The sequence below is a fragment of the Oryctolagus cuniculus genome, chromosome X (assembly GCF_051225735.1).
Source record: "Oryctolagus cuniculus isolate XC-2025 breed Fujian yellow rabbit chromosome X, ASM5122573v1, whole genome shotgun sequence".
Taxonomy (NCBI): domain Eukaryota; kingdom Metazoa; phylum Chordata; class Mammalia; order Lagomorpha; family Leporidae; genus Oryctolagus; species Oryctolagus cuniculus.
Window position 1 is genome coordinate 52,267,070 of NC_142888.1, and position 25,611 is coordinate 52,292,680.

Consider the following 25,611-nt stretch of genomic DNA (forward strand, 5'->3'; position numbering starts at 1 on the left):
AAAAATTCTGTCCACCATTTCCTACAAAGGTGTAGTTGTTGGAACTTCTGTAAATTTCCATGGATGTTGGCAGGTTAGGACAAGGGCCTTTTCCTAGCTGTAACTTTTGCCTTTAAGAGCACCCCCACCCAAGCCCGTAGCCTTTGTGATCCAGAGTTTTGCTTAATAAGTCACATTCTTACTTTCAAACAAGGTACATCCCCCCCCCCCCCTTATTTTCAGTACTTGCTGATCAAACCTCTTAAGCTGTTCCGGGAATGTGGCATTGGTACTTCTATTGTTGCTTCATTAAATGATGCTATTTGTACCATTATAGGTAATTTCTGTGTTTAAGAGCTGGAATGGTTACAGAAGATCAGCGGGGCGGGGGCTAGGGGAGGGCAGTTCAACTGATTGGTCAGAGGTGACAGGCGTGCACTAGAGATGGGAAGCAAGATGGCTTTCCCGGAAATTGGAAATGGTCAAATTTTCAGTGTTCTTTCCTTTTTTATATCTTTTGCCAATCTACTTCTATTCCTCCTAGTACCCTTCTGTTTCTTCCTCTCTGTAGACAGCACTCATAATCCTGTTTTTATGCTGTGCCCTACATGTAAATCTACACAGCTCATATGGTGCTACAAAAAAGCAGGGAAACAAAATTCTCTGAAATCTGCTCTTGACGTTGGTGCCTATACTATAGATTATAAGATGTAACCTATATATTACAAATAGTAATACTAAGCAAATGTTGTAATAGACACGTTCCTGAGAAGCCATGTGGTAACTTTGTAAGTCAAATCTTGAATTTACCAGAGAAATTAATTTTTAAGAAAATTAGTAGGTGAATTCTGCCATAGCAGAGACTCCTTTTATAACATGAATACCCAATATCCCTGCATTTATCAGTCTGGCAACCTACACTTTTTTATTTCCCAAGTTTTCTGAAACTGGAACACACCTGCACTTGTTCTTTAAGACAGTGCTGAAATTACCATTAGAACACATTTGCTTTCTTTACCTCACTGTTGGTTATAATGATCCAGGGAAGGAAAAATGAGCTAACAAGTCCTAACTTGTGTCATTATAGCATATGAATGGATAACATATTATGTAATAAGATGCTTCCAAACCCTATGTCCAAATCTTGCTATGATATCTTCTGTGGGCTCCCTTTCCTTACACCCTGTTCACTACTCCTGTGGCTCAGTTCATGTCACTGTCAAATGCATAGTTCTCTAGTGAGAACTTGCTCAATGACTTTTACAGATCAAGTTTGTATGTTTATAACTGCATAATTTCTTCTACCAAAAAGGGAGGCTGAAGAAAAAAAACCCAGAAATCCTTCTGTTATTTGATTTTATAGTTATGTTCACCAAGTTCTCTTAAAGACACACATGTACTAATGAAAGAAACTGGGTAAGAACCAGGTCTCTTTGCTTCAGTTTTTCACCTTACTGAAAAGCCCCTAATCTTACCTACCTCCTTCCCAGGAATGTTATCATGATAATTTTAAAAGCATTTATAACAAAATACAAAGTATTAACTATTCTAATTATCTGCCTCACAATTTTCTTTCATTAGGGCCGTAATTCTGATTTAATATAGCTAAATAAATCAGCTCTATGCACACCTGCTTCTCTCCACACAAAATATGCATGCACACAAAATACATGCACCTGATTGTGGGAAATCAGAAATTAGTCCCACACAATGGGTTTTCTTTTAACCGCCCACTCAACATTTATAGTCCACTTTAAGGGCTCTGTGCCTAGAGTTGGCAGCTCTAGGAACAGTGAGATCAGTTTGTCTACAGTTGTTCCCAACCTTTTTTGGCTCTGGTACACCTACACTTGCTTCCAAAAATATACCCCACAGTCTGGTGCTCAATGGAATGAAAATCTTTCCTGAGCTAATAGAATGTAAAAAGGAGGAGGCAATGGACATAGTTCTGTATTTTAGGATATTCATAACAACACAGGCAAACCAGTGGAGATGATACGATTCATTTGTCCCTGAGAGAAAGGGGGCTTTGGGCTGTTTTTCCAACATGGGATAGATTTAAACTCATGAGTCTGTGTTGTCATGCCTGGCCTCCTTGTGACTGAGGACTGAGGACTTTTGACGAGACGGCTGGCCATGGGAAATGGTGTACCTATTAACAGCATTAGAGTAAGTGAAAAGTAACTTGGTTGTACAAGGATTAAAATCGCGGGTTTTGGCCATATTAGCACTATATTTTAACTGCCTGTATTAACCAGCTGCAGATATCGCCTGAAAGAAAATGAACCTTTCATCATAAGCAAAAATGGACTCCAGTATATAACACAGCTAAGTCATTTGGTTCAATGACCTGCATTCAACATTGAGTCTATTCCAAAGTTGCTGTCTTATCAGGTGGAAGACTACCCCAGCAGTTCTAAAAGTTCCATAATTTGAGCTATTATTCCCAATAATTAATTTTATTTCATGCGTATGATGTGAACTCCAACTATTTACAGCATAGCTCCTGTAATATCCATATGTTTCTGAGAATTTTTTTGCAAATAGTTATTACTTGTTATTTAAAAATAAGCCTTGAAGGGCAAACAAAAGTCTCTAAAGTTAATTGGAGTACCTTCTTTATGTATGTTTGCATGCATGTGTATATCATCTTAAAGTAAATTCACAGATAGGGATTCCTGGTCAAGGCATTAATAAGAGCTTAACAACCTTTATGAAAACTCCCCAGAGGAAGCTATAATAATCTCTCAGAGAGGTTTTGTTAGTTGTCTGGAATAAAGTCCATAATTAGCACTTGACTTAGTCCACCCTGTAAGTTTTATTATTACCATTATATTAAGTACATCAGGCAAGATTAGCAATTTAAACTTTCAATTTATGTCTTTATTTCAATTTGTCGCCAGTCTCCAGAAGAGTTTGAAGAGACATTTTTACTAAATTCTAAAGATAGTACATAAAAGACACAGAAAGTATTCTTAGAAGGAAAACCCACTGAATTCTTACAAAGATCAGCTAGAAAGTGAATGTAGCTTACCAGCATCACAACTAAATTTAATAGCATCACTTTTATATGAATCTATGTAAATTGCCAGATTAAATATTTGAAAATTGCTGAAAAGAAAAGAAAGCTGAGTTTTATCTTGGTGATAATACAATTTATATGCAAGACAGGTTGGGGTGGAAAATTACATTAACGGAACAACATGTGGCTCTATCCAACTTACTCCTTTCTCTATTCTGCCATAGAACTCTCGGTTCTTATATTTAGACACTAAAAGTGAAAATTAGGACTTTGCTACAGTTCAGACATTAGAAAATGCAGAAAGGAAAAGATCATTTAGTTCTGGATACACAGTTTGAATTTGCATTTGTGATTTCCACTTAAGCTTCCTAAGAAAAGATGATATGACATGGCTTTAGTGACTCTGGACACCAAATAGAAAGGATTACTCTGGAGTGTATGCCATATTAGAAAAAGTCACCCATTGCTACAGAGACTGCCCTTCCCCAGCAAGCTTTCAGGAACTGTTCATGAATTTTGGTAGGGGTGGGTGTTTGGCCAAGGGTTAAGCTGCTGTTGAGATGCTGGCATTTCATATCATAGTGCCTGGGTTTGAGTCCTAGCTACACTTCCAATTCTTGCTTCCTGTTAATTTTCATCCTCAGAGGTAGCAGGTGATGGTTCAAGTAGCTAGATCCTAGCCAGCCATGTAGGACACCCAGATTGAGTTCTAGGCTCCTGGCTTTGATCTGGCCCAGCTCCATCTGTTGCGGGCATTTGGAGAGTCAATCAGCAGATGGGAGCTCTCTGTCTGTGTCTCTTTCTTTCTGTATCTCTCAAAGAAAAAAAGGTCATGTCTTCAAACAACTAAAAAAATAGGTGCTGGAAGGAGCAATAAAATGGGTTGTATTTCTGAGCATTTGAAAAGATTTTATTAAACACACTGCAAAGGATATTAAAATATGTGAATTAGACTGAAAATACATAATACTGAATATTATGACCAGTATGTCTCAAAACTGTGAAGTTTATAAAAACAAGAAGTCTGAGCCGGCGCCGTGGCTCAATAGGCTAATCCTCCACCTTGCGGCGCCGGCACACGGGGTTCTAGTCCTGGTCGGGGCGCCGGATTCTGTCCCGGTTGCCCCTCTTCCAGGCCAGCTCTCTGCTATGGCCAGGGAGTGCAGTGGAGGATGGCCCAGGTGCTTGGGCCCTGCACCCCATGGGAGACCAGGAAAAGCACCTGGATCCTGGCTCCTGCCATCGGATCAGCGCGGTGCGCCGGCTGCAGCGGCGGCCATTGGAGGGTGAACCAACGGCAAAGGAAGACCTTTCTCTCTGTCTCTCTCTCTCACTGTCCACTCTGCCTGTCAAAAAAAAAAAAAAAAAAAAAACAAGAAGTCTGAGAAATTGTCACAGCCAAAGGAGCTTAAGGAAATATAGTATCTGGGATTAGATCCTGGGACAGAAAAAGGACAGTCAGCAAAAACTAAGGAAGTCTGAATAAACCAGGGTTTGCAGTTAATAATCATGTAAAAATATTGGTTCATGAAGTTTAACAAGTGTATCATACTCATGTAAGATGCTTACCAAACTGTGGAGGGTATGTGGTAACTCTAATATCTGCTAAATTTTTCTGCAAGTCTAAATCTGTGCTAAAAACAAAACTTATCAAATTTTTTAAAAGGGGTTTATATTTTAGGCCATTTCAAATTATTCTATTACTGAGAAATCTCTGATACTGGGAGCCTTGCTGGTAGGCCTAGATGATGGGTAGTCAGAGGCTTCAGCCATTAGATGACAACAGAATGAGGAGTCCACACCCTCCAGGAATCCATCCTTGAAAGCTAGAAATCCAGACCGGAAATGGGAATAATGGACTATGAAGTCAATAAGCAAAGCCTGTTTAACTTTCTTCATTGCCAACAACCCTACAGATCTAAAGTACATTTTGGACAGCAGGTTTTGCAGGCAGTGAAATCTCCATGTGCAGAAGTAGAGTTAACAATTTCAGAGGCATCAAGCAAGCCCCGGGGAAGCACATCCTTCTGGCTGCCAGCCCTTATTGAGGCAGGTAGGGAGGCGCTGGTAGGGGAGTGACGGCCTGCCCTGGCTTTAGTGACTCAGAGATCCAAGCTCTAGCATTACAACACACCCTGTGGTCTGACACTTACATACACAAATAAAACACACAAATTCTGACTCTCCCTCCTCTTGCCTAAAGATTCCTTAAGCACCGAGAGTCATGAGTGTTATATTTTTTAGTCAGGTTATGAACTCTGAGGAATGATTTCTTAATGGAAATATTGACCACAGTTAATTAGTAAAACTGATTTCAAGGTGAAAATCTGTTGATTCGGAATGTTCATTCTTTCATTCAAATGATAAATACCTATTGAAGACTTATTATGAGCCATATACTAGACTGATGAAAGAAATTGTCTCAGGAGAACACTCTGCATTGATGAAAACAGTTTAGATGAACATCAGATCAATAAACAGAAATGTGAATGACGTTAATAGAATTTCATTAAGCAGAGAACATTGTTGATTTAACCTCGCACTCCCTCTAGTGGTCCCTTGGTAAACACAATGCTTATTTAACAGCTCCACAGTCTGGTAATGTTCACATTGCTGGAACTCTGATACACTGAATGCTTACCTGACTTTGTGAGTACTCTAATCTCTGACTGCTATGGAAAACCCTCCCCTTCCTCCCTCTCTGATAATTTCATGGTGTCTGTTAAGATGCTACTATTTATTCATTCAATAAATCTTTATTGAGGGCCTATCTTAAGAAGGCATTAACTAATCTTTCCAATTTAATAACTTTAGTTTTTATTTCCCAGACGCTTTGACACATAATAAATCACCTGGTAACACCATAAGGGATACTCCTCCAAAGCATTGGGAATTAGTGTTTCCCACTCATTCCTCCTGCTCATCCTCTCAAACTTACACATTAATTCATTATTCCATAAATCTTGATTGAGGTTTTATTAAATGCCAAATAGAGTTCTGGGCAGTGAAGCCATAGTACTCAACAACAAAACAGACAGAAATCCCTACCTCAATGATGATGATATTTTTGGTGGGGGGAGGGGCATTGCTTGAAAAGAAATGTAATTAACAAGTAAGTTAACTGATTTTGCATGTGGACAACAATAAGAGGGAGAGGGTAATGGGAGGCTATTTTGGGGGTACAAATTTAAAAATGCAGTCAGGTAAGGCCTCATCAAGAAAGGGAAATTTGAGCATTCCAGGCAGTGAGAAGTGCAAAGAGAAAGGCCTAGAGGTGGGAACATGCCTGGGATGCTCAACGGACAGGAAGAATCTAGTGGCTAGAAAACAGTAAGGAAAGGAAGAGACCAGTAGTTTTACTAGGGAGAAAAAGAGGGGATATTGTTGTTGGGCCTTGTAGGCCAGGGCAGGAACATGGCAGGGGCTTCGGCTTTGGCTGTGAGTGAAACAGGGAGCCAATGCAGTGTTTTCAGCAGAGGAGTGATTGGGCCCAATTTGTGGCTTTGTAAAAAAAATTTTTTTAAAGATTTATTTATTTATCTGAAAGGCAGAGTTACAGAGAGGCAGAGGCAGAGGCAGAGGCAGACAGAGAGAGAGAGAGAGAGTCAAAGAGTCTTCCATCTGCTGGTTCACTCTCCAAATGGCCACAACAGCTGGAGCTGGGATGATCCAAAGCCAGGAGCCAGGAGCTTCTTCTGGGTCTCCCACACTGTTGCAGGGGCCCAAGGGCTTGGGCCATCTTCTACTGCTTTCCCAGGCCATAGCAGAGAGCTGGATCAGAAATGGAGCAGCTGGAACTTGAATAGGCATCCATATGGGATGCTGACACTGTAGGTAGAAGCTCTACCCGTTAAGCCACAGCACTGTCCCTCAAAAATTTTAATTTTATTTACTTGTTTTGGGGGGTGGGAATCAGTCTTCCATGCCCACAACAGCTGGGGCTGGGGCTGGGGCTGGGCCAGGCGAATGCTGGGAGTCGGACTCAATCTTGGTGGGAACTCAATCTAGGTGTCCCATATGGGTGGCAGGGAGCCAAGAACAGGGCCATCATCAGGTGCCTCTCAGGGTGCACATTATTAGCAGGAAGCTGGAAGCAAAACAGAGCTGGAACTGAAGCCTAGACAGTCTGATATGAGATGTAGGTATCACAAGTATTGATTGACCACTATGCCACAATGCTAACTCCTAATTTATGTTATAAAAGAGTCACTCTGATTGCTATGTAAGAATAGACCAAAGAGGGATAAGACTAGAAGCAAAGGCACTGGCTTGGAGGTATTTGGAATAATCGAAGAGAGAGGACAATGGCTCTGCCTAGGGTTGCAGTACTGAAGGTAGTGAGAGGTAGTCAAATTCTGGATATATTCTGAAGACAGAATTGACAGGTTCTCTCTTTTCTTTTCTTTTTCAGACCGAATGTGGGCTGTGAAAGAAAGGAGTCAAGGATGATTCCAACATGTTTGACTCAAACAAGTAGTAGAATAAATGCCACATGAGAGGGAAAGACTAGGAATCTGGCTTTGGACATTAAGATTTGTGATGTCAATCAGATACTCACCAACTGAACCATATCTAGAGGGAGGGCCTACACATTCACTTATCTGCTCAGATTTCTCGGTCATAAATCTTTTGGTATCTCTTCATGTTTTTTGTGCCAGTTCCAGTCTTAGGATAATAACATTTTTACCTATTTATGCAAGAAACTGGGGGGTATCTCTCTCTTAACAGCTGATCACCAAGTTCTGTCAATGATGCCTGCAAACTCACTCTCAAGTGCTGTCCTTCTTTTCACATCTGCTGCTACTACCTTTTGCTTATGCTTCTACAATCCCTTCCCTGGTTACTGAGCACAATAGTCCAATTTTCTTCCCTGCATCAGTGAGAATAGGTAGAGTGGTCTACTTGATTTGGGGTCAGGAGGTGAAAGTAGAGGTAAGGGATAGGGCCTAAGTATGAGTATAATGTATTCCCAGTCCTGGTACCTGAACCTGAAAGTGAACACTAGAATTATATTTAAGAAAGAATGCTGAGCTTGAGCTGAGAAAGCATACCTATAACAGGATTATGAGATCAAGGTCCCCCTGGGTGGCCCACCGAACTATTTCTTGATCAACCACCTTCCCAGCGAATCAGGCTGCATGCCAACCATGACTTGCTGGAAATCTAGCACCACTTTCATTTCATAACTGGTCTGTCAGCCTTACCTTGCTGAGGCTAATTGCAGGGTACAAGGTAGCTGAAGTACACCAGGGAATAGTGAAAAGACTGGATGAGTGATCATGGAGGAGGAAGAAGGGCATGAAGTTCAAGGAGCTGCTGATGTTGGAAGTCTAGGGGCAGACAAGTGAAATTCACTTCAAAGGTTTCTAGATAAGAGTCCTTCAATTATGGCATGGGCAGATGGGTATGTGCCAAAAGGAAATCTGTTGTCTCAGGTTTGAATGATTCTGTTAGTAAAATTCATACAGGACAGCAAACATGTTTTAGTATTTAGTGTATGCTAAGCACTATTCTATGTGTTTTACACAGATTAGTTCATATAATACAACTGCTTTGTGAGGTAGGTGTGATTACTAACCCCATTTTATAGGTGAAGAAATTGAGTAAAAGGCAGTTTACATGAGTTGCTCAGGGTTACACAGTCAGAAAGCAACACTGCTGGGATTCAAACTTAGGTAGTTTAACCTCAGAGATCCTGCTTTTAACCTCTACACTATGCTGTGTGGTGAAGGCTAAGTGAACATGGCCTTGGGTAATCCATACTTGGGTGGCCCAGGTATTGACCTGACTCTGGAGTACTAAGGGTCTGAGCACTTAGCCAGGGCAATAGTGGCCTGGAAATGAGTGAGACCATGAAAGGAAGAAGTCAGGATGGAGGGGTGTAGTGAGTTGTTATAAATGAATTCTGAGGAGGAGCAGGAACAACCATGTGATTCCTGCCCCCAGTACCTGGCTAATCCATTTGGCTGTGCCTGGAGAGCAGATGGCTGTGGAACTTGTGAAAAAGGAGGAACTTTTAGATGAACAAGGCAGCAGTGAGTGGTACAAGGATGGGCTAACAGTGTAAGATGGATCCACCACTGGTTTAAAGGTGTTATATATGTGGGAAGAGGGAAAATTTGCAATGAGGTTCATTGGTTCAATGTCTCAAGGGTCTATTACCTTGGTCTGTCATTGCCTCAACTGTAGGAATCATAGAAGCATATAAGGTTAGGTCAGATGTAAGGCATATACAAGACTCCTTAGCCCTGGAGTTCTTAAACTGTGCTGTGCATCAGAATTACCTGAGGAGGCACAGGGTAAAAATCAAAATTCAGGGTGGATTGCATGACACAGCAGGTTAAGCTGTCATTTGGGACAGCTGCATCCCATATTTGAGTGCCTGGTTTGAGTCTTGGCTACTCTGGCTCTGATCTTGCTAAAGTGCTGGGAATAAGATGATGACCTTAGTACCTGGGTTCCTTCCACTCATATGGGACACCTGGATGGAATTCCTGGCTCCTGCCTCAGCCTGGCCCAGCCCTGGCTGTCACAGGCATTTAAGGAGTGAATTAGTGGATGGATGATGTCTTTGTCCCTGTCATTTGCCTTTCAAATAAAATAAGAAATCTTTTAAAAACATATATTCTTGGGCTCCACACCTACAGGGTCTGATTTAGGAATCTTCATTTTAGGATTAAGACGCAGGTGGTCTGCAGGCCACATTATGAAATATACTCCATCAGATTATATGTAAAGTTCGAAGAGATTGTAGTTGGCCTGTGGAGGGGTGCCCATGGATATAGGCAATCCCTGATGCTAATGGAATGAGGCACTTTGAAATGTAAACCTCCAGGCTGCCCTGTGATGTGCCTGCATCTTTATGTTCTACACAGGCATATGCCTGTTACCTGTGCTCTGGCTGGAGAGAATGACTGTGACACTTTCAGGCTAGAACTATTTCCATTACCCTTGATGTTCTGAATTTCAGAAGAGGATAGGTACAAGCCTGCCCTGGTGGCTTCAGGCTCTATGGGCTGAGTTCATGACAGCAAGCTGTCTGTACCTTGTAAAGGAAGGGTCTTCCTATCTTCAAAGTGGCTTTCATCCTAAAGAGCTGTCATTTTTACTTGGGGTAATTTAGCTTGACAATGACCAATGTCTCGGAGAAGTGGGTGCAGGGGCAGATATCAAAATACTCAGGTCCTCTCCCCAACCCATCCTTACAACTGGATGTTGAAGGCATTAGTCAGTGGTACAGGCCAGGTGTGGAGTAGATACAAACAAGGTCTTAAGCTAATGGAAGGTCATTTTTGTGTCTGGGAACTAAATTCCTTTCTCTTAAGGAAGATGGATATTGGGGTAGTGAAGATGCAGAGGTGGTAGATGAATTGCTGGTGCTATCAATGATGCCTTCAATCACCCTAGGTGACTTTATTTCAGAATTACATTCAGCACAATATAAACTCTAACAGAACAGATATACCATTTTCACACCTTGGGACTTGGCTATTGCAATAATGCCATTACCACCCAGCTAAGAGATTCTGGTGTCACATTAAGTTAACTTATCAAAATATTGCCTAGGTAATTGCACCCGCTCCAGGAGGAGGTACAAGGTTTCATTCACTGGAGAAGGCAGGAGTACTGCACAGGAATTTTCCACTCATTACCTTTCATAATCTAGATGAGGTTGTAGGTGCTTCTAAGGTACAGCTCTGTGAAGGCTGGAGCCTTACCCAAGTAATTTAAGAGGTACCAGATCAATAGAAAGAATTTTGGACAGTGATGACACTGTGGATGGGACAATATTGATAAGGTAGAATTCCTTTTAATTGTCAGAAATAGTCTCAAGGCCAATGTGTAAGAGAGAGGAATGATGAAACTTGCTCCAAGTTGTGGTCCAAAGTTTTCTCTTACAGAGGCCTTGGTTTTAGACTCAGCGAGCATCTGCTCCTTCAGTAGTAGGGCAAGTTCTAGGTATCATGGCTACCTTAAATCACCCTTGTCAAATTAGGAACAGTCCTTCCATCTCTTGGTAGGTAGTATCTTTATTGGTTTCATGGGCATGAGTTGGAGCTTAGTTGGTGCTCAGCAAGGGATGGTTGAACAGGGAATTCTCTGTGATGTTTGGAGTACTACAGGGACAGAATATGGCTGCTGGTTCCCACTATACCAACCAGCTGGGCCATTTTCTAATGGAGGGGCTGGTGCCTTACAGGTTGGATATATATCAACAGAGAATGATCCGGGCTACTGTGGTGAAGACATGCTGACTTTGTCTGGTGATGTGCCTGTTCTGCAGGTGCCAGCATGGACTGGGTGTGAGTAGTAAGTGACAGGGACATGTCATCCCTGGATGAAGGAGGGATTTGTCTTAGTGGTGACGTGATGTGGCTGACACTGAATACAGGCCTCTATTTTCAGGCATTTATCTATTTGTTTGTAAAGGTTGGAGCTGAGGTAGTGTGGGTAGAAGAAGAGGTTTTGCTGTTTTGTAAGCAAGCTATACTGTGCATAGAGCCCTCTGAGAAATTACAGCTGTAGTGCAATACTCTACCATTCACTCTATCAGATGCATAAGGAGGTAAAACTCTTGGGACTACAGCTCCAATAGCTGTGATCATAGCTACCAAGTGAGTAGCAATTGAGAGTGGGAGGTTTAGTTCTGTATTGTTTTTGTAGAGCTTGCTAAGACACAGGGCAAAGGGATTTATGGCTCTACTCTTTACTACCCCCTGGTGGAAGTTCTAGGAACAATAATTCCAAAACAATTTCTTGCTCTTCTTGCTGGGTAGCAAGACAAAGGGGATCCAGCTGGCATAGACCTCGTGTTGCCAGGCGGAAGGCTGAATTGTCATGGGTTAAGAGGGAAGATAACAGAATTGTGGGAGGAAGCAGTATGCAGTTGAGCTAGAGATGTGAGTCTTAAATAGATTATCAGAATGAGATAAAGGAAAACATTAGGAGCTGAGATGCAGAACGAAACAGGGTAAGAAACACCAGAAGAGGCTGGTGGAAGGATGGGAACTAGCCAGTCAAAGTAAATAAGATGTGATCAAGACACATTCTGGAGATCAGCCATCAGTGTCCTGTGTTGGGTTTTAATAATCTTCCCGCAGTTGACTGCATGAATGGGGTAAGTTGTTTAAGGGAATCAGGATGGGACATGATGAGTTCCTAGAAGGCTGATTACAAAAGACAGACTCAAGCAACTTAAAGATGTGCACGAGAAAAAGACGTAAGACAAGAGTCATCTCACAGAGAAGCAGAGAACACTGGGCAGGCACTCAGTTTACTAACAGGCAACACTCACACACTGTTATACCCACCCCGATTCTTCTCTGAGAGCCACCCATCCCATTCTCTCCTGCTTCCTCTGAGACTTGCCTGCATTTCCTCTAATTCTCATATTTCCAATAATTCTCTTTCAGTCTATAATGTTCTTACATCTCTTAACACAAAACAAGGTTAACAAACTCCTCCTCAACTCCTTCTATCCCTTTGCCATTCCCTTCCTCTTTCTTTGCTTTCTCATTCAAACTTCTAGACAGAGTAGCCTTGCCTTCCTGTATATTTCCTTAGCTCCTACTCACTCCTCAGTGGTTTGGGATATACTCCTATCACTCCTCAGAGTGTTCTCTGACCAAGATCATTAATGACCACATTAATTGGCAAATATGACTGACACATAAGTGCCTATTTAGATGAACCCTGTCATAGCATATGATACAGATGAGAATACTTTTCTTCTGTAAACTCATCTGCCCCCTTGGGATTCTAGGACCACTTTCTATTATGATTATCTTGCTAGCCTTGATTGCTGCTTTTTAGCTGAATTGACTGATGCCTCTTCTGCCTGCCTGGTACAAGTTGGTGCTTCTGGGATTCTGGGTTCTCCTTTGTTTTTCTCTTTCTCTACCTTTTCCCTAAGTAATCCCATCCATTGCCATGATTTGCACCACCACCTGATACACAAGGGGACATCAGAAACTCTGGGAAAGTTGAATTAAAAGGTAAGTTTATTTTGGTGCAGAAATTTTTGAAATTCATTCATTTTTTCATAATGCGTATTTCCATGCTATTTTTGAAGAATCCCTTATATGAATGGATTCCAAAACCTTTTACATGAAACTTATCTTTTAATTCCATTTTCTTTTTATAATATTTATTTATTTATTTGAAATTCAGAGTTACAGAGAGAGGGAGATACAGATCTTCCATCTGCTGGTTTACTCCCCAAATGATTGCAATGGCCAAGGCTGGGCCAGGCCAAAGTCAGGAGCCTGGAACTCCATCTGGGTCTCCCACATGGGTGGCAGGAGCCTAGTCATTTGAGTCATTTTTTTTTTGCTGCCTTCCCAGGCACATTAGCAGGGAGCTAGATTGGAAATGGAGCATCCAGGACTCAAATCAGAGCTTATATGTGATGCCAGCATTGCAAATGGTAACTTAATCTGTCGTGCTGAACCTTTAATTCCATTATCCATGAACTGTTTGAAGTACCTGTGTACTGGCAGCACATCTTTGTCTCCAATTCCAGCTTCCACTTCCATCTCCAAATCTGGATAACCAACTTCCCTGGTAATTACTTCTGCTGAATACCACTACTTATTCCTGTTTATTGGAGTAGCATAGTATAGTGGCTAAGTAACCAGATTAAAGAATCAGATTGCTGGGTTTGAATTCCAACTTGGCTTTTACTAACCTTGAGCAAGTCATTTAACTTCTCTGTATTTCCGCATGTGAAATAGAGATAATTAATACCTGCCTCTTAGTATTGTTGTGATATATGAAAAATTCACATAAAGTAGTACTTAGCTCCACATACATTTGCTATTATTAATTCTTATCTTGGGGCTGGTGCTGTGGCACAGTGGGTTAACACCCTGGCCTGAAGTGCCGGCATCCCATATGGGCACCGGTCTAGTCCCGGCTGCTCCTCTTCCAATCCAGCTCTCTGCTATGGCCTGGGAAAGCAGTAGAAGATGGTCCAAGTCCTTGGGTCCCTGCACCCATGTGGGAGACCCAGAAGAAGCTCCTGGCTCCTGGCTTCGGATTGGCGCAGCTCCGGCCATTGCAGCCATCTGGGGAATGAAGCATCGGACAGAAGACCTCTCTCTCTCTCTTTCTCTCTGCCTCTCCTCTCTCTGTGTAACTCTTTCAAATAAATAAATCTTAAAAAAAATTCTTATCTTGCTTAGGACCCCACTCAAGGCAGAAATCTAAGTAATTGGCCGGCACCGCGGCTCACTAGGCTAATCCTCCGCCTAGCGGCGCCGGCACACCAGGTTCTAGTCCCGGTTGGGGCGCCGGATTCTGTCCCAGTTGCCCCTCTTCCAGGCCAGCTCTCTGCTGTGGCCAGGGAGTGCAGTGGAGGATGGCCCAAGTGCTTGGGCCCTGCACCCCATGGGAGACCAGGAGAAGCACCTGGCTCCTGGCTCCTGCCATTGGATCAGCGCGGTGCGCCGGCCGCAGCGCGCCGGCCGTGGCGGCCATTGGAGGGTGAACCAACGGCAAAGGAAGACCTTTCTATCTGTCTCTCTCACTGTCCACTCTGCCTGTCAAAAAAATAAAAAAAAAGAAATCTAAGTAATCTTCCTCATGTTTCTTCTCCTCCCACATCTATTCAATCATTAATTCTTGATTTTATCTTTTTTTCAAGTAATTCATATATATATATAGATTTAAGAACATAAGGATACTTCCCACCCAACCGTCCCTCCTGCTCACGCTCCCACCCGTCTTCTTCCTCCCTCTCCTAATCTTAGTCTTAATTTTTACATAGATCTATTTTAAGTTTACTTTCTACTTATAAGATTAACCCTACACTAAGTAAAGAGTTCAACAAATCACATAAAGAAAAAAACATCTGCTCTTCAACAGTTGAGACAGGGCTGTAAACAATCATCGAATCTCAAAATGTCCATTTCACTCCTATAGATTACCTTTTAGGTACTCTATTAGTATTGCAGATCAGGGAAAACATATGGTATTTGTCTTTTTGGGACTGGTTTAATTCACTAAGTATAATGGTTTCAGCTGTATCCATTTTTGTTGCAAATGACAAGATTTAATTTTTTTTAACTGCTGAGTAGTACTCCATAGTGTATATTTCAGTTTTCACCTTTCTTCATCCCCCAATCTCATTGCTCCACCTTAGTTCAGGTCCCCATCAATTTTCAGTGGGCCTGCTGTTACCCCAATTTCCCCACCTCCAGCCTTTACCTCCTGCAGCCCACCTTCTGTAACTGCAGGCAGAGTTATCTTGCTACAACACAGATGTAATTATGTTGCTACCTAACTTTTCAGTGGCTCCCCATTTCCTGTAGCAGTTTAAGTGTGTACATCAGAATCACCCTAGAGTCTGAAAGTGCAGGTTCCTGTGTATCATTCCAAACCCACTGAATCAAGATCTCTGAGACCCAGAAATTCATTTTTCAATTGAGTGATTCTGATATACCTGAAGCCCTTTAGACCCATTTCATATTTCCACCTGATCTCCTGTCATTATCTACTTTATATCATCACCATCCAGTAATACTGAGCTACATGTAGTTCTCCAAATCCAACAAGCTATTTTATATTGCTGTGCCTTTTACTTTTTTTTTTAAATTGTCCATCTATTTGACATTGTTTTGTTACATCTGCTTTTTAAAATTTTACATTGCTCTGCTTTTCCAAATGCTATTGTAGCCTTCTGAAATAACACCCTCCTTGTATCTCTTCCTGGCACACCCCTTTTCATTTCTGAAGTCTTCTTCACCATTACCTCCTTATTGACAAATCTTACTTTATCTCTCTACAGTACTGTTTGTCAACCAGTTGTTCACAATTATGACTCATCTCCACCCAAGGAGGAGACATCTTTCCTTAACTGACTGCCTCCATGAACTCTAAATATCACAGATATACTGTACATCTGTTCATGTACTATGGTCCTTTGGGGGACCATAAACCATTGTAACATCTAACATTTTCACCCTTTAAAAATCAACTCTTGTTCCCTTCTGGCAATGTTGAGAATGCATACTAATGGCAGGCAGACACTGGTATTCAAACTGCTCTTCTTGAGGTTCACCCTTGGTTTATATGGTCTTTTCTGATTTTATTCCTATTTCTCTGATCATTCCTTTTCAAGATGGCTTTTTAAGACTTCTCCTACTTGCCCTTTAAACAATGGAATTCCAGGGGGGTAGGCATTTGGCCTAGAGGTTAGGATACTGGTTGAGATGCCCACATCTCATATAAGAGTACATGGGTTCAAATCCCAGCTGTGCCCCCCACTCCAGATTCCTGCTAATGTGCACCCTGGGAAACAGCGGTAATAGCTCAAATGGTTGGGTCCCTGCCATCAGTGTAGGAGATGCAGACTGATTTCCCTGCTCCGGGCTTTGGCCCGGTCCAGCCCTGTTCATTGCAGGCATCTGGGGGAATGAATTAGCAGATGGGAGCTTGGTCTGACTCTGTCTCTTTTCCTCTTTACTTCTCAAATAAATATCTTAAAAATTGGAATTGTACAAGGCTCAGTATTTATTTGTTTTCCCTTATTATTCTATACATGCATTCTAGGTGATTTTTATCTGTTTCCTTAGTTTTAGTTACCAGCTATAATGCTGTCGACTCCTGGATGTGTATCTTCAGTAAAGACGATTGTCCAAAGCTCCAGCCTCTTGCTGTTTCAAGTTTAGTCCACAGAGTGGCAGCATGGAGCATCACTTGGGAGCATGTTAGAAAAGCAGATTGCCAGATTCCATCCCAGACCTCCTGAATCAATATCTGCATTTTAACAAATATCCCAAATATTTCATGTGTACATTAAAGATGGAGAAACCACAGTCTGGACCCTATTTCCCACCCTCCAATAGATGTATTCAACTAGGTGTTCACAAACACATCAACCCTCATTTCCTATGCTTCTTGGTTAATGGTAACAGAATTCACTCACTCAGTTACACAAGAAATCTAGACCACTCTTTCCTTATCATTTATACCTAATTGGTCACCATTCGTATTAATTCTACCTACTAAATGGCTCATGAATTTATTCTCTCTTCCATGCTCTTCACCACCGCCTTTATCTCTTGGGTATCATAGTAGGGTCATAACAGATTTCTGTATTCAAAGTCTTTCTCCCCTGCTGACCACTGCTAGAGTCATCTTTCCAGAATGCAAATATGACAGCATTACTTCTTTCTGGCTAAAAACTCCTTCAGTGACTTCTTACTATCTAAAACTGAAGTTCTTGCCGGTGCCGCGGCTCACTAGGTTAATCCTCCGCCTTGAGGTGCCGGCACACTGGGTTCTAGTCCCAGTCAGGGCGCCAGATTCTGTCCCGGTTGCTCCTCTTCCAGGCCAGCTCTCTGCTGTGGCCAGGGAGTGCAGTGGAGGATGGCCCAAGTACTTGGGCCCTGCACCCCATGGGAGACCAGGATAAGTACCTGGCTCCTGCCATCGGATCAGTGCAGTGCACCGGCCGCAGCGCACCGGCCGCGGCGGCCATTGGAGGGTGAACCAACGGCAAAAAAGGAAGACCTTTCTCTCTGTCTCTCTCTCTCACTGTCCACTCTGCCTGTCAAAAAATAAAAAAAAATAAAAATAGGGCCGGCGCCGTGGCTCAATAGGCTAATCCTCCACCTTGCGGCGCCGGCACACCGGGTTCTAGTCCCGGTCGGGGCGCCGGATTCTGTCCCGGTTGCCCCTCTTCCAGGCCAGCTCTCTGCTATGGCCAGGGAGTGCAGTGGAGGATGGCCCAGGTGCTTGGGCCCTGCACCCCATGGGAGACCAGGAAAAGCACCTGGCTCCTGGCTCCTGCCATTGGATCAACGCGGTGCGCCGGCTGCAGCGGCGGCCATTGGAGGGTGAACCAACGGCAAAAGGAAGACCTTTCTCTCTCTGTCTCTCTCTCTCACTGTCCACTCTGCCTGTCAAAAAAAAAAAATAAATAAATAAATAAAAAAAATAAAAAAAAATAAAAATAAAAAAAAACTGAAGTTCTTTTTCTTTTAAGACTTATTTATTTATTTGAAAGGCACAATTAGAGAGGGAGAGACAGAGGGAGAGATCTTCCATCCACTGGTTCAGCCCCTAGATGGCCGCAATGGCCAGGGCTGAACCAGGCTGAGGCCAGGAGCCAGAAGCTTCCTCCTTGTCTTGGGCACTTGGGCTATCTTCTACTGCTTTCCCAGGCACATTATCAGGGAACCGGATGGGAAGTGGAGCAGCTGGAACACGAACAAATACCCATATGGGATGCTGGCATTGCAGGCAGTGGCTCTACCTGCTTTACCACAACACTGCCCCCACCTTTTTATTAAAAGATTGGTTTGTTTGTTTATTTATTTATTTTTATTATTTTTTTGACAGGCAGGAGTGGACAGTGAGAGAGAGAGACAGAGAGAAAGGTCTTCCTTTGCTGTTGGTTCACCCTCCAATGGCCGCCGTGGCCGGCGCGCTGCAACCAGCGCACCGCGCCGATCTGATGGCAGGAGCCAGGTACTTATCCTGGTCTCCCATGGGGTGCAGGGCCCAAGCACCTGGGCCATCCTCCACTGCACTCCCTGGCCACAGCAGAGAGCTGGCCTGGAAGAGGGGCAACCGGGACAGAATCTGGCGCCCCGACCGGGACTAGAACCCGGTGTACCGGCGCCGCAAGGCAGAGGATTAGCCTATTGAGCCGCGGCGCCGGCCGGTTTATTTATTTGAAAGGCAGAAGGAGAGGAGAGATGAGAGAGATATAGAGAGATCTTCCATCCTTTGGTTCATTCCCCCAAATGCCTGGGGCAGGGCCAGGCCCATGCAAGAAGCCAGGAACTCTATCCAATTCCATGTGGACAGCAGGAATCCAAGTACCTGAGCCATCATTTGCCACCTCCTAGGCATATCAGCAGGAAGCTGGATTGGAAGTGCACAGTGGCCAGGACTTGAATCAGGCATGCTAAAATGGGATAGAGGTGTCACTCAAATGGCAATTTGACCTCCCATGCCACAACGACTGCGCCTGAAGTGCAAATTCATTTTTTTAAAGATTTACTTAAGGGGCTAACATTGTGGTGCGGCAGGTTAAGCCTCTGCCTGCCATGCCAGCATCCCATATGGGCACTGTTTTGAGACCTGGCTGTTCCACTTCCAATCCAGCTCCCTGCTAATGCACCTGGGAAAACAGCAGAAGATGGCCCAGGAGCTTGAACCTCTGCACCCATATGGGAGATCCAGAAAAAGTTCCAGGCTCCTAGCTTCAGCCTATTTCAGCCCCAGCCATTGTGGCCATTTGGGGAGTGAACCAGTGGATGGATCAATCTCTCTCCCCTTCTCTCTTGCTCCTTTTCACTTCCTCCTCCTCTCTGACTCTGCATTTCAAATAAATTTTTAAAAGGGCAGAATTACAGAGAGAGAGGGAGTTGCTTCCATCCACTGGTTTATTCCCAAAACAGCCACAAATAGCCAGAGCTGGGCCAGGCTGAAGCCAGGAGCCTAGAACTCCATCTGGGTCTGGGTCTCCCACCTGAGTAGCAGGGGCCCCAGTATTTGGTTATCTTCTGCTGTTTTCTCAGGTGCATTAGCAAGGAGCTGGGTTAGAAGTGGAGTAGCCGGGACTCAAACCAGTGCTTATATGTGATATGTTGTTGCGGGTGGCAGCTTAATACACTGCATCACAATGCCAGCCCCCTGCCCCCACTAAAGATTTAAAAGTGGAAGTTTGGGGCTGGGCACTGTGCTGTAGCCAGTTAAGCTGCTGCCTGTAGTGCTGGCATCCCATATGGGCGCCGGTTTGATTCCAGGCTACCTTACTTCTGATCCAGCTCCCTGCTAATGGGCCTGGGAAAGCAATAGAAGATGGCCCAAGTGCTCAGACCCTTACGCCCATGTGGGAGACCTGGATGAAGCTCCTGGATCCTGGCTTCAGTGTGGCCCAACTCTAGCCATTGTGGCCATTTAGGGAGTATACCAGTGGATGGATGACCTCCGTGTCTGTCTCTGTCTCGCTCTCTCCTTCTTCTTCTTCCCTCTCTGTAACTCTGCCTTTCAAATTAATAAATAAATCTTTTTTTAAAAAGTGGAAATTCATACATGGGCATTAGGAGATCCTTAGACTTTCTGACACATAAGGAAAAATTTGTGTTTGTGTATTTTCTTGGGACAATATAAACAGCTTTCATCATATTTTCAGAGGGGTCAATGATCAAAAAAGGTTAACAACCACTCTCCTAAACAATCAAGTCTAAGTTATTTAAGTTGGTACACAAGGTCCTTTCATATTTCTCCAACCTTGCCTCCGGCCACTAGCCCATGGAGCCCATCATTCCAACATTAATGATGGACTTGGAAGTCCCGCCACCCCAACTTTTACACCTCTATACATCTGCATAAGCTGTTCCTGGAATAATCTCAAGGTTACATACACAACTAGTCACTGGGAGGACTTGTACTTACATCTAGGTCTTACTTTAAAACTCATCTGTCTACAGTAGCTTATCATTTTACATTGTAACCTACTGCACACACACACCTGCACACATACATACACCAAGTTTCATGAAATCCGTTATGATATAAGAAATGCTGACTGCAGTCCACTACATTGATATAATGTTCTATTAATGAGTTATAGCTCTTGGTTTTCAAATGTTACACCAGACTTTTTCTCATACAAAATGTTCGCATTAGTGAAAATTTACTGTCTTAGCTCTAGCAGTATCAAGGTTTTAAGGTTTCCTAGGGATACAAATGCTGTTGTAAAATGAAAGTGTTTAATAATGAATTGACCACTTCTATCAGTTTCTACTCAAACAGTCCACTCCTTCAAACATGAATAGTCAGCCCCTTCCTCTGTCTAATCATTTTCTTTCTCACACACTGTCAGTTACATCAGCTAGCAATTCAGTGCAAATGTGTCACAAAGTGAATGAAATTACCCATCTTATAAAGAGAAAAAATATCGTGAAGTCAGCACACAAAACAGACAATAGTTGGTAGACTAGTTCACAATTAAAGAGGAGAAAAATAAATACGGATAATAATTTTTAAAGTGGTTCAACAGAGAATGATTTGAATATCAAGTGATTAAGGAGAAACTCTTGGAAAAACTGATGAAACACTTGAATATTTTGGCAAAATCAACCGTCTTAATGATCATGCTGCAAAAAAATCTTACAGGAAATAAAATGTCCCATCTTGAAACATCATGCAATTTTGTTTGAAAAATTAGATTCCAAATTCAAAACATCAATCCTTGATACATTCTTTTCTTGCTCTAAGAATTAGTGTATAGTTGTACAAAGCACTCAAATTTATTAAATAAGACAAAACAAACATATTTTAATATCTTTCAGCTCTGCAAGCTAGTATCCTAATTAAACCCTGCAACTTCCACTATTTAAAGTTTTGGTTCCTCTTTTCAAGGGACTCACTAAGCGGCCTTTTGTCTGGTACTATTTGCACTCAAATGACAAGAACCTCCTCTAGCCCTCTTCATTGCTTCAGCACTCTTAATAATGTAGGAGCTTATTTATTTAATGAATGGTTGTGATAACTTCTTCTGCCTTTAGTCTTACCTCCTTCCAATGCAATCAGCACATTGCAACCCTCCCTAAAATTCTTCACTAAATCTGCAATCAACCCAGAAAAATATCTAATTTCTTAGCATGACTTAGAAAACCTTCATAAGCTGTTCTTGTCCTATTTGTCCTCATACTCTGGCCACACTTCACTACTTGCAGGTCTCTACATGCCCCTTACTTTCCTGCTGTCATGCTTTCATTATTCCCTCTGCTTGGAACTCTCCATCCCCATGAATGGGAAAGCCAACTCCCCTCCTTCTGTGTACCAAACCACCCTGTAGGCAATGCCAGTATATCTGACCACACTGCATTATAACTGCTTCCTGGCTGGTTCCAAGCAGCTTATTATACAAATTTTCATTTATGGAAGTAATATAATCACATGAGAGAAAAAACAGAAAAAATACATATATATTATACAAATAAATAAATAAATAAATCATGAATAGAAACACACAGGGTCTCCAAAAAGTTCATGGAAAATGAATATTAGAAAAAACTATGCATGGATCTCAAAAAAAACTTTATACCAAAACAAACATCTTTAAATTCCATTTTCATGAATTTTCTAAAGTATGTTCATATCTATATCCCCAATATGATCATTCTCACAAATCCATGATTATCATTTTGTTGTATTTCAATCTGAGATTTAAAAATTGGTATATTTTTATATGACTAATCTGAGTAAACATATGATGTTGTGGCCACTTTCCCTTTAAAAACAAAACCAACATTTTTTTAAAATAGGCATTTTTTTTTCTTGGTATGTAGTCATCCTAACCATTATCTTTAATAGTTATATAATATTTCATCAAGTGGATATGGTGCAGTATAATATCTAATCATTCTATCATTGGTGAGTATTTAGGTCTCTGGCCTCTTTTTTTTTTGGCTGTTATAAGCAAGAGAAAATGTATCATTTTCATGTACATGTCTACCATATTTTGGATTGGTTTATTTCCTTAGAATAGGTTACCAAGAACAATAGATATTATCAATTAAAAATCTTTCTTGGGGCCAGCGCTGTGGCACAGTGGGTTAACGCCCTGGCCTGAAGCGCCAGCATCCCATATGGGCGCCAGTTCTAGTCCTGGCTGCTCCACTTCCGATCCAGCTCTCTGCTGTGGCCTGGGAAAGCAGTAGAAGATGGCCCAAGTCCTTGGGCCCCTGCACCCATGTGGGAGACCAGGAAGAAGCTCCTGGCTCCTGGCTTCAGATAGGCGCAGTTCTGGCCATTGCGGCCAATTGGGGAGTGAACCATTGAATGGAAGACCTCTCTCTCTCTCTCTCTTTCTCTCTGCCTCTCCTCTCTCTGTGTAGCTCTTTCAAATAAATACATAAATCTTTAAAAAAATAAAAATCTTTCTTCCTTTGGCTCAAATTTGGTAGGAGGGAAATTATATATTAAATATTTCAACTTTTCTTGTTACATTATGCTACATATTTATGCTCATCTATTATTTATTCCTCTTTTTTTTAATTTCCTATTCATGTCTTTTGTACATTTATCTCAATAGTAAAGGTTTTTTTAAAAGGATTTATTATTTATTTTGAAAGGCAGAATGACAGAGAGAGGGGGAATGAGGGAGGGAGAAGGAGAGGGAGGGAGGGAGGGAGAGAGAGAGAGAGAGAGAGAGAGAGAGAGATTTTTCCATCAGCTGATTCACTCCTCAAATGGCTGCAACAGCTGGGGTGGGGCTAGGCCGAAGCCAGTAGTCAGGAACTCTATCTGGTTTCCCGCATGGGTAGCAGGGGCTCAAGTACTTTGACCATCTTTCCTGGTTTCCCAAGTGCATTAGCAGGGAACTGGATCAAAAGTGGCACAGCCAAGACATGAACTGGTGCTCCAATACAGGATGCTGGCATCACAAGCAACAGCTTAACCCACTGCACCACAATGCCAGCCTCAGTATCATTGTTTGTAAAAATAAACTGAAATAGTTACACATTTTAATCTTTCGTTGCATTTGTATTTGTTGTACCTACTTTTTGACTCTTGGTTCTGGTAAAATTCTAGTTGGAAAAGTAATATCATTATAGAAATTCTGAAGATTGAAAAAAATCTTAAATCAGAAATAATTCTGCCACCTTAAGATAACAACTGTTATTCCCACTGGTCTTTTTTTCCTCCTATGTGTGTGTTTTACAAAGTCATCATTACAATTTGATTACAATTTAAGGATCTGCTTTTTTTATTAACATATATCATTATTTTTTGGAAATGTCTTATCATCTCCAAAATAAAATAAAATAATAAATAACAGCATCATCAGCATTTAAAATAATAGCATGATATTCCATGGAGTAGATTCACCATTTTCTTGTTGCTAGAAATTCATTTCAATTTTTAATTTTATAAAGATCACTGATAAACAACTTCATAAAAAGCTTTTTCCCATATTTGAATTATTTTCTTAGGAAACCTTCCCAGAAGTAGAATTACTAGGTTAAAGGACATTAATACATGTGGGTTTTCAAAATGCTTTCTTAAGAGGTTGAAACAAACCACACTCACTGAGTACCATCTTTATCAATTCTGTTACACAGATAAAAATGAGGCTTGTCAGTTGTTTTAATTTGCATTTCTTTAATTAGTAGTGATAAGCATTTTGCCATGTTTTCCAGTTGTACAGAAATACCTTTGCAAATTGTCTATTAACATCCTTTGTCTAAACTTATTTAAAAAAAAAAAAAAGATTTATTTATTTGAAAGGCAGAGTTACAGAGCGAGAGAAAGAGAGAGAGCAAGAGATCTTCCATTCTCTGGTTCACTCCCCAAATGGCCTCAATGGCCAGGGCTGGGTCAGGAGCTTCTTCCAGATCTCCCACAAGGATACAGGGGCCCAAGTACTTGGGTCATCTTCTGCTGATTTCCCAGGCACATTAGCAGGAAGCTGGACTGGAAGTGGAGCAGCTAGGACTTGGACCAGTGTCCATGTGGGATGCTGGCACTTCAGGCGGAGGCTTTACCTGCTATGCCACAACATTGGCACCTATATTTCTTCTTGCACATTACACTACATAGTGCCTTAGATAATATAAACTTATCACAGTTTGTTATATTTATGTCACATAAGTTTTCCAGTATTTAGATTTTATTAAGTGGTAAGAAAACCTTTTAAAAGTTATTTGGTTTTAAATATCTATACAGTTAGATTTGTTGATCTTTTAATTTGTGATTTTTTTTCTATCATTAACCTTAGAAAACTCTTTAGATGCTTGATAAATATTTCATTCTATTTGAATTAGCTTTCTTATATTTAACTCTTCAATTCAGCTACCACTTATTTTAGTTTACTACAGGAAATGAGGACATAAATGCTACAAGTGTTCACAATATCACTTATTAAAGCATCCTTTCTACTTCCCATTCACTTGCAGTGTAACCTTTATGTTAAACTCATACATATGTATATAAGAAACTGGTCTCTTGGAGGAGGCATATCATAATATTATCTATGTAGTATTATGTAGTGGTACCAGTGTTTTTATCTTTGTAGTTTTATTTGTTTAATATCTAATACTATTAATTCTGTAGACTTTTTTTGAAAATCACTCTTCTTTAGCTTTCAAATGCTAGAAATGATTTTTTTCTTTCTTTAAAAAATATTTATTTTACTTACTTGAAAGGTAGAGTTGGCGAGAGGGAGAGACAGGGAGAGAGATATTACTCCCCAAAAGGCCAAGGTTGGGCTAGGTTGAAGCCAAGAGCCAGGAGCTTCATCCAGGTCTCCCATGTGAGTGCAGGGGCCCAAGCACTTGGGCCATCTTCTATTGCTTTCCCAGGCACATTAGCAGGGAGCTAGATTGGACGTGGAGCAGCTAGAACTCAAACCAGCAACCATATAGGATGCTGGCATCACAAGCTGTGGCTTAACCCGTTCACCACAATGCTGGCCCTGAAAAGATTTTCTTGAGGGCAGGCTATAATTATTTTCTTTGACTAGATTGCCAAGAATATTGTTACAGGGTCAGGAGGTCTAACTATGTTTTTTCCTCTCTTAATACTTCCACAGTATTTAAAAGGTTTATGTCAGTGTCAATGTAACCCTGCCAGCACCTGGATAT

General features: G+C 41.7%; 2 protein-coding genes across 15 annotated transcripts in view; one reads left to right on the forward strand and one right to left on the reverse strand.

Moving 5' to 3' along the window:
- Positions 1 to 25,611, forward strand: part of LOC149119640 (uncharacterized) — a 282,520-nt gene that overhangs the window by 245,988 nt on the left and 10,921 nt on the right. The gene's annotated exons all lie outside the window — the stretch shown is intronic.
- Positions 1 to 25,611, reverse strand: part of HDAC8 (histone deacetylase 8) — a 256,156-nt gene that overhangs the window by 218,093 nt on the left and 12,452 nt on the right. The window contains exon 5 of one of the 9 annotated variants that reach the window (XM_089324280.1): positions 16,490 to 16,759. The exons of 7 other annotated variants lie outside the window; for them this stretch is intronic. In XM_089324280.1, the coding sequence (XP_089180406.1) occupies positions 16,753 to 16,759 (7 nt within the window). In that variant the 3' untranslated portion in view covers positions 16,490 to 16,752. Of the gene's footprint in view, positions 1 to 16,489; positions 16,760 to 17,974; positions 18,205 to 25,611 lie in introns of those variants that run through there. One more of the 9 variants, XM_089324279.1, reaches the window with a different exon arrangement.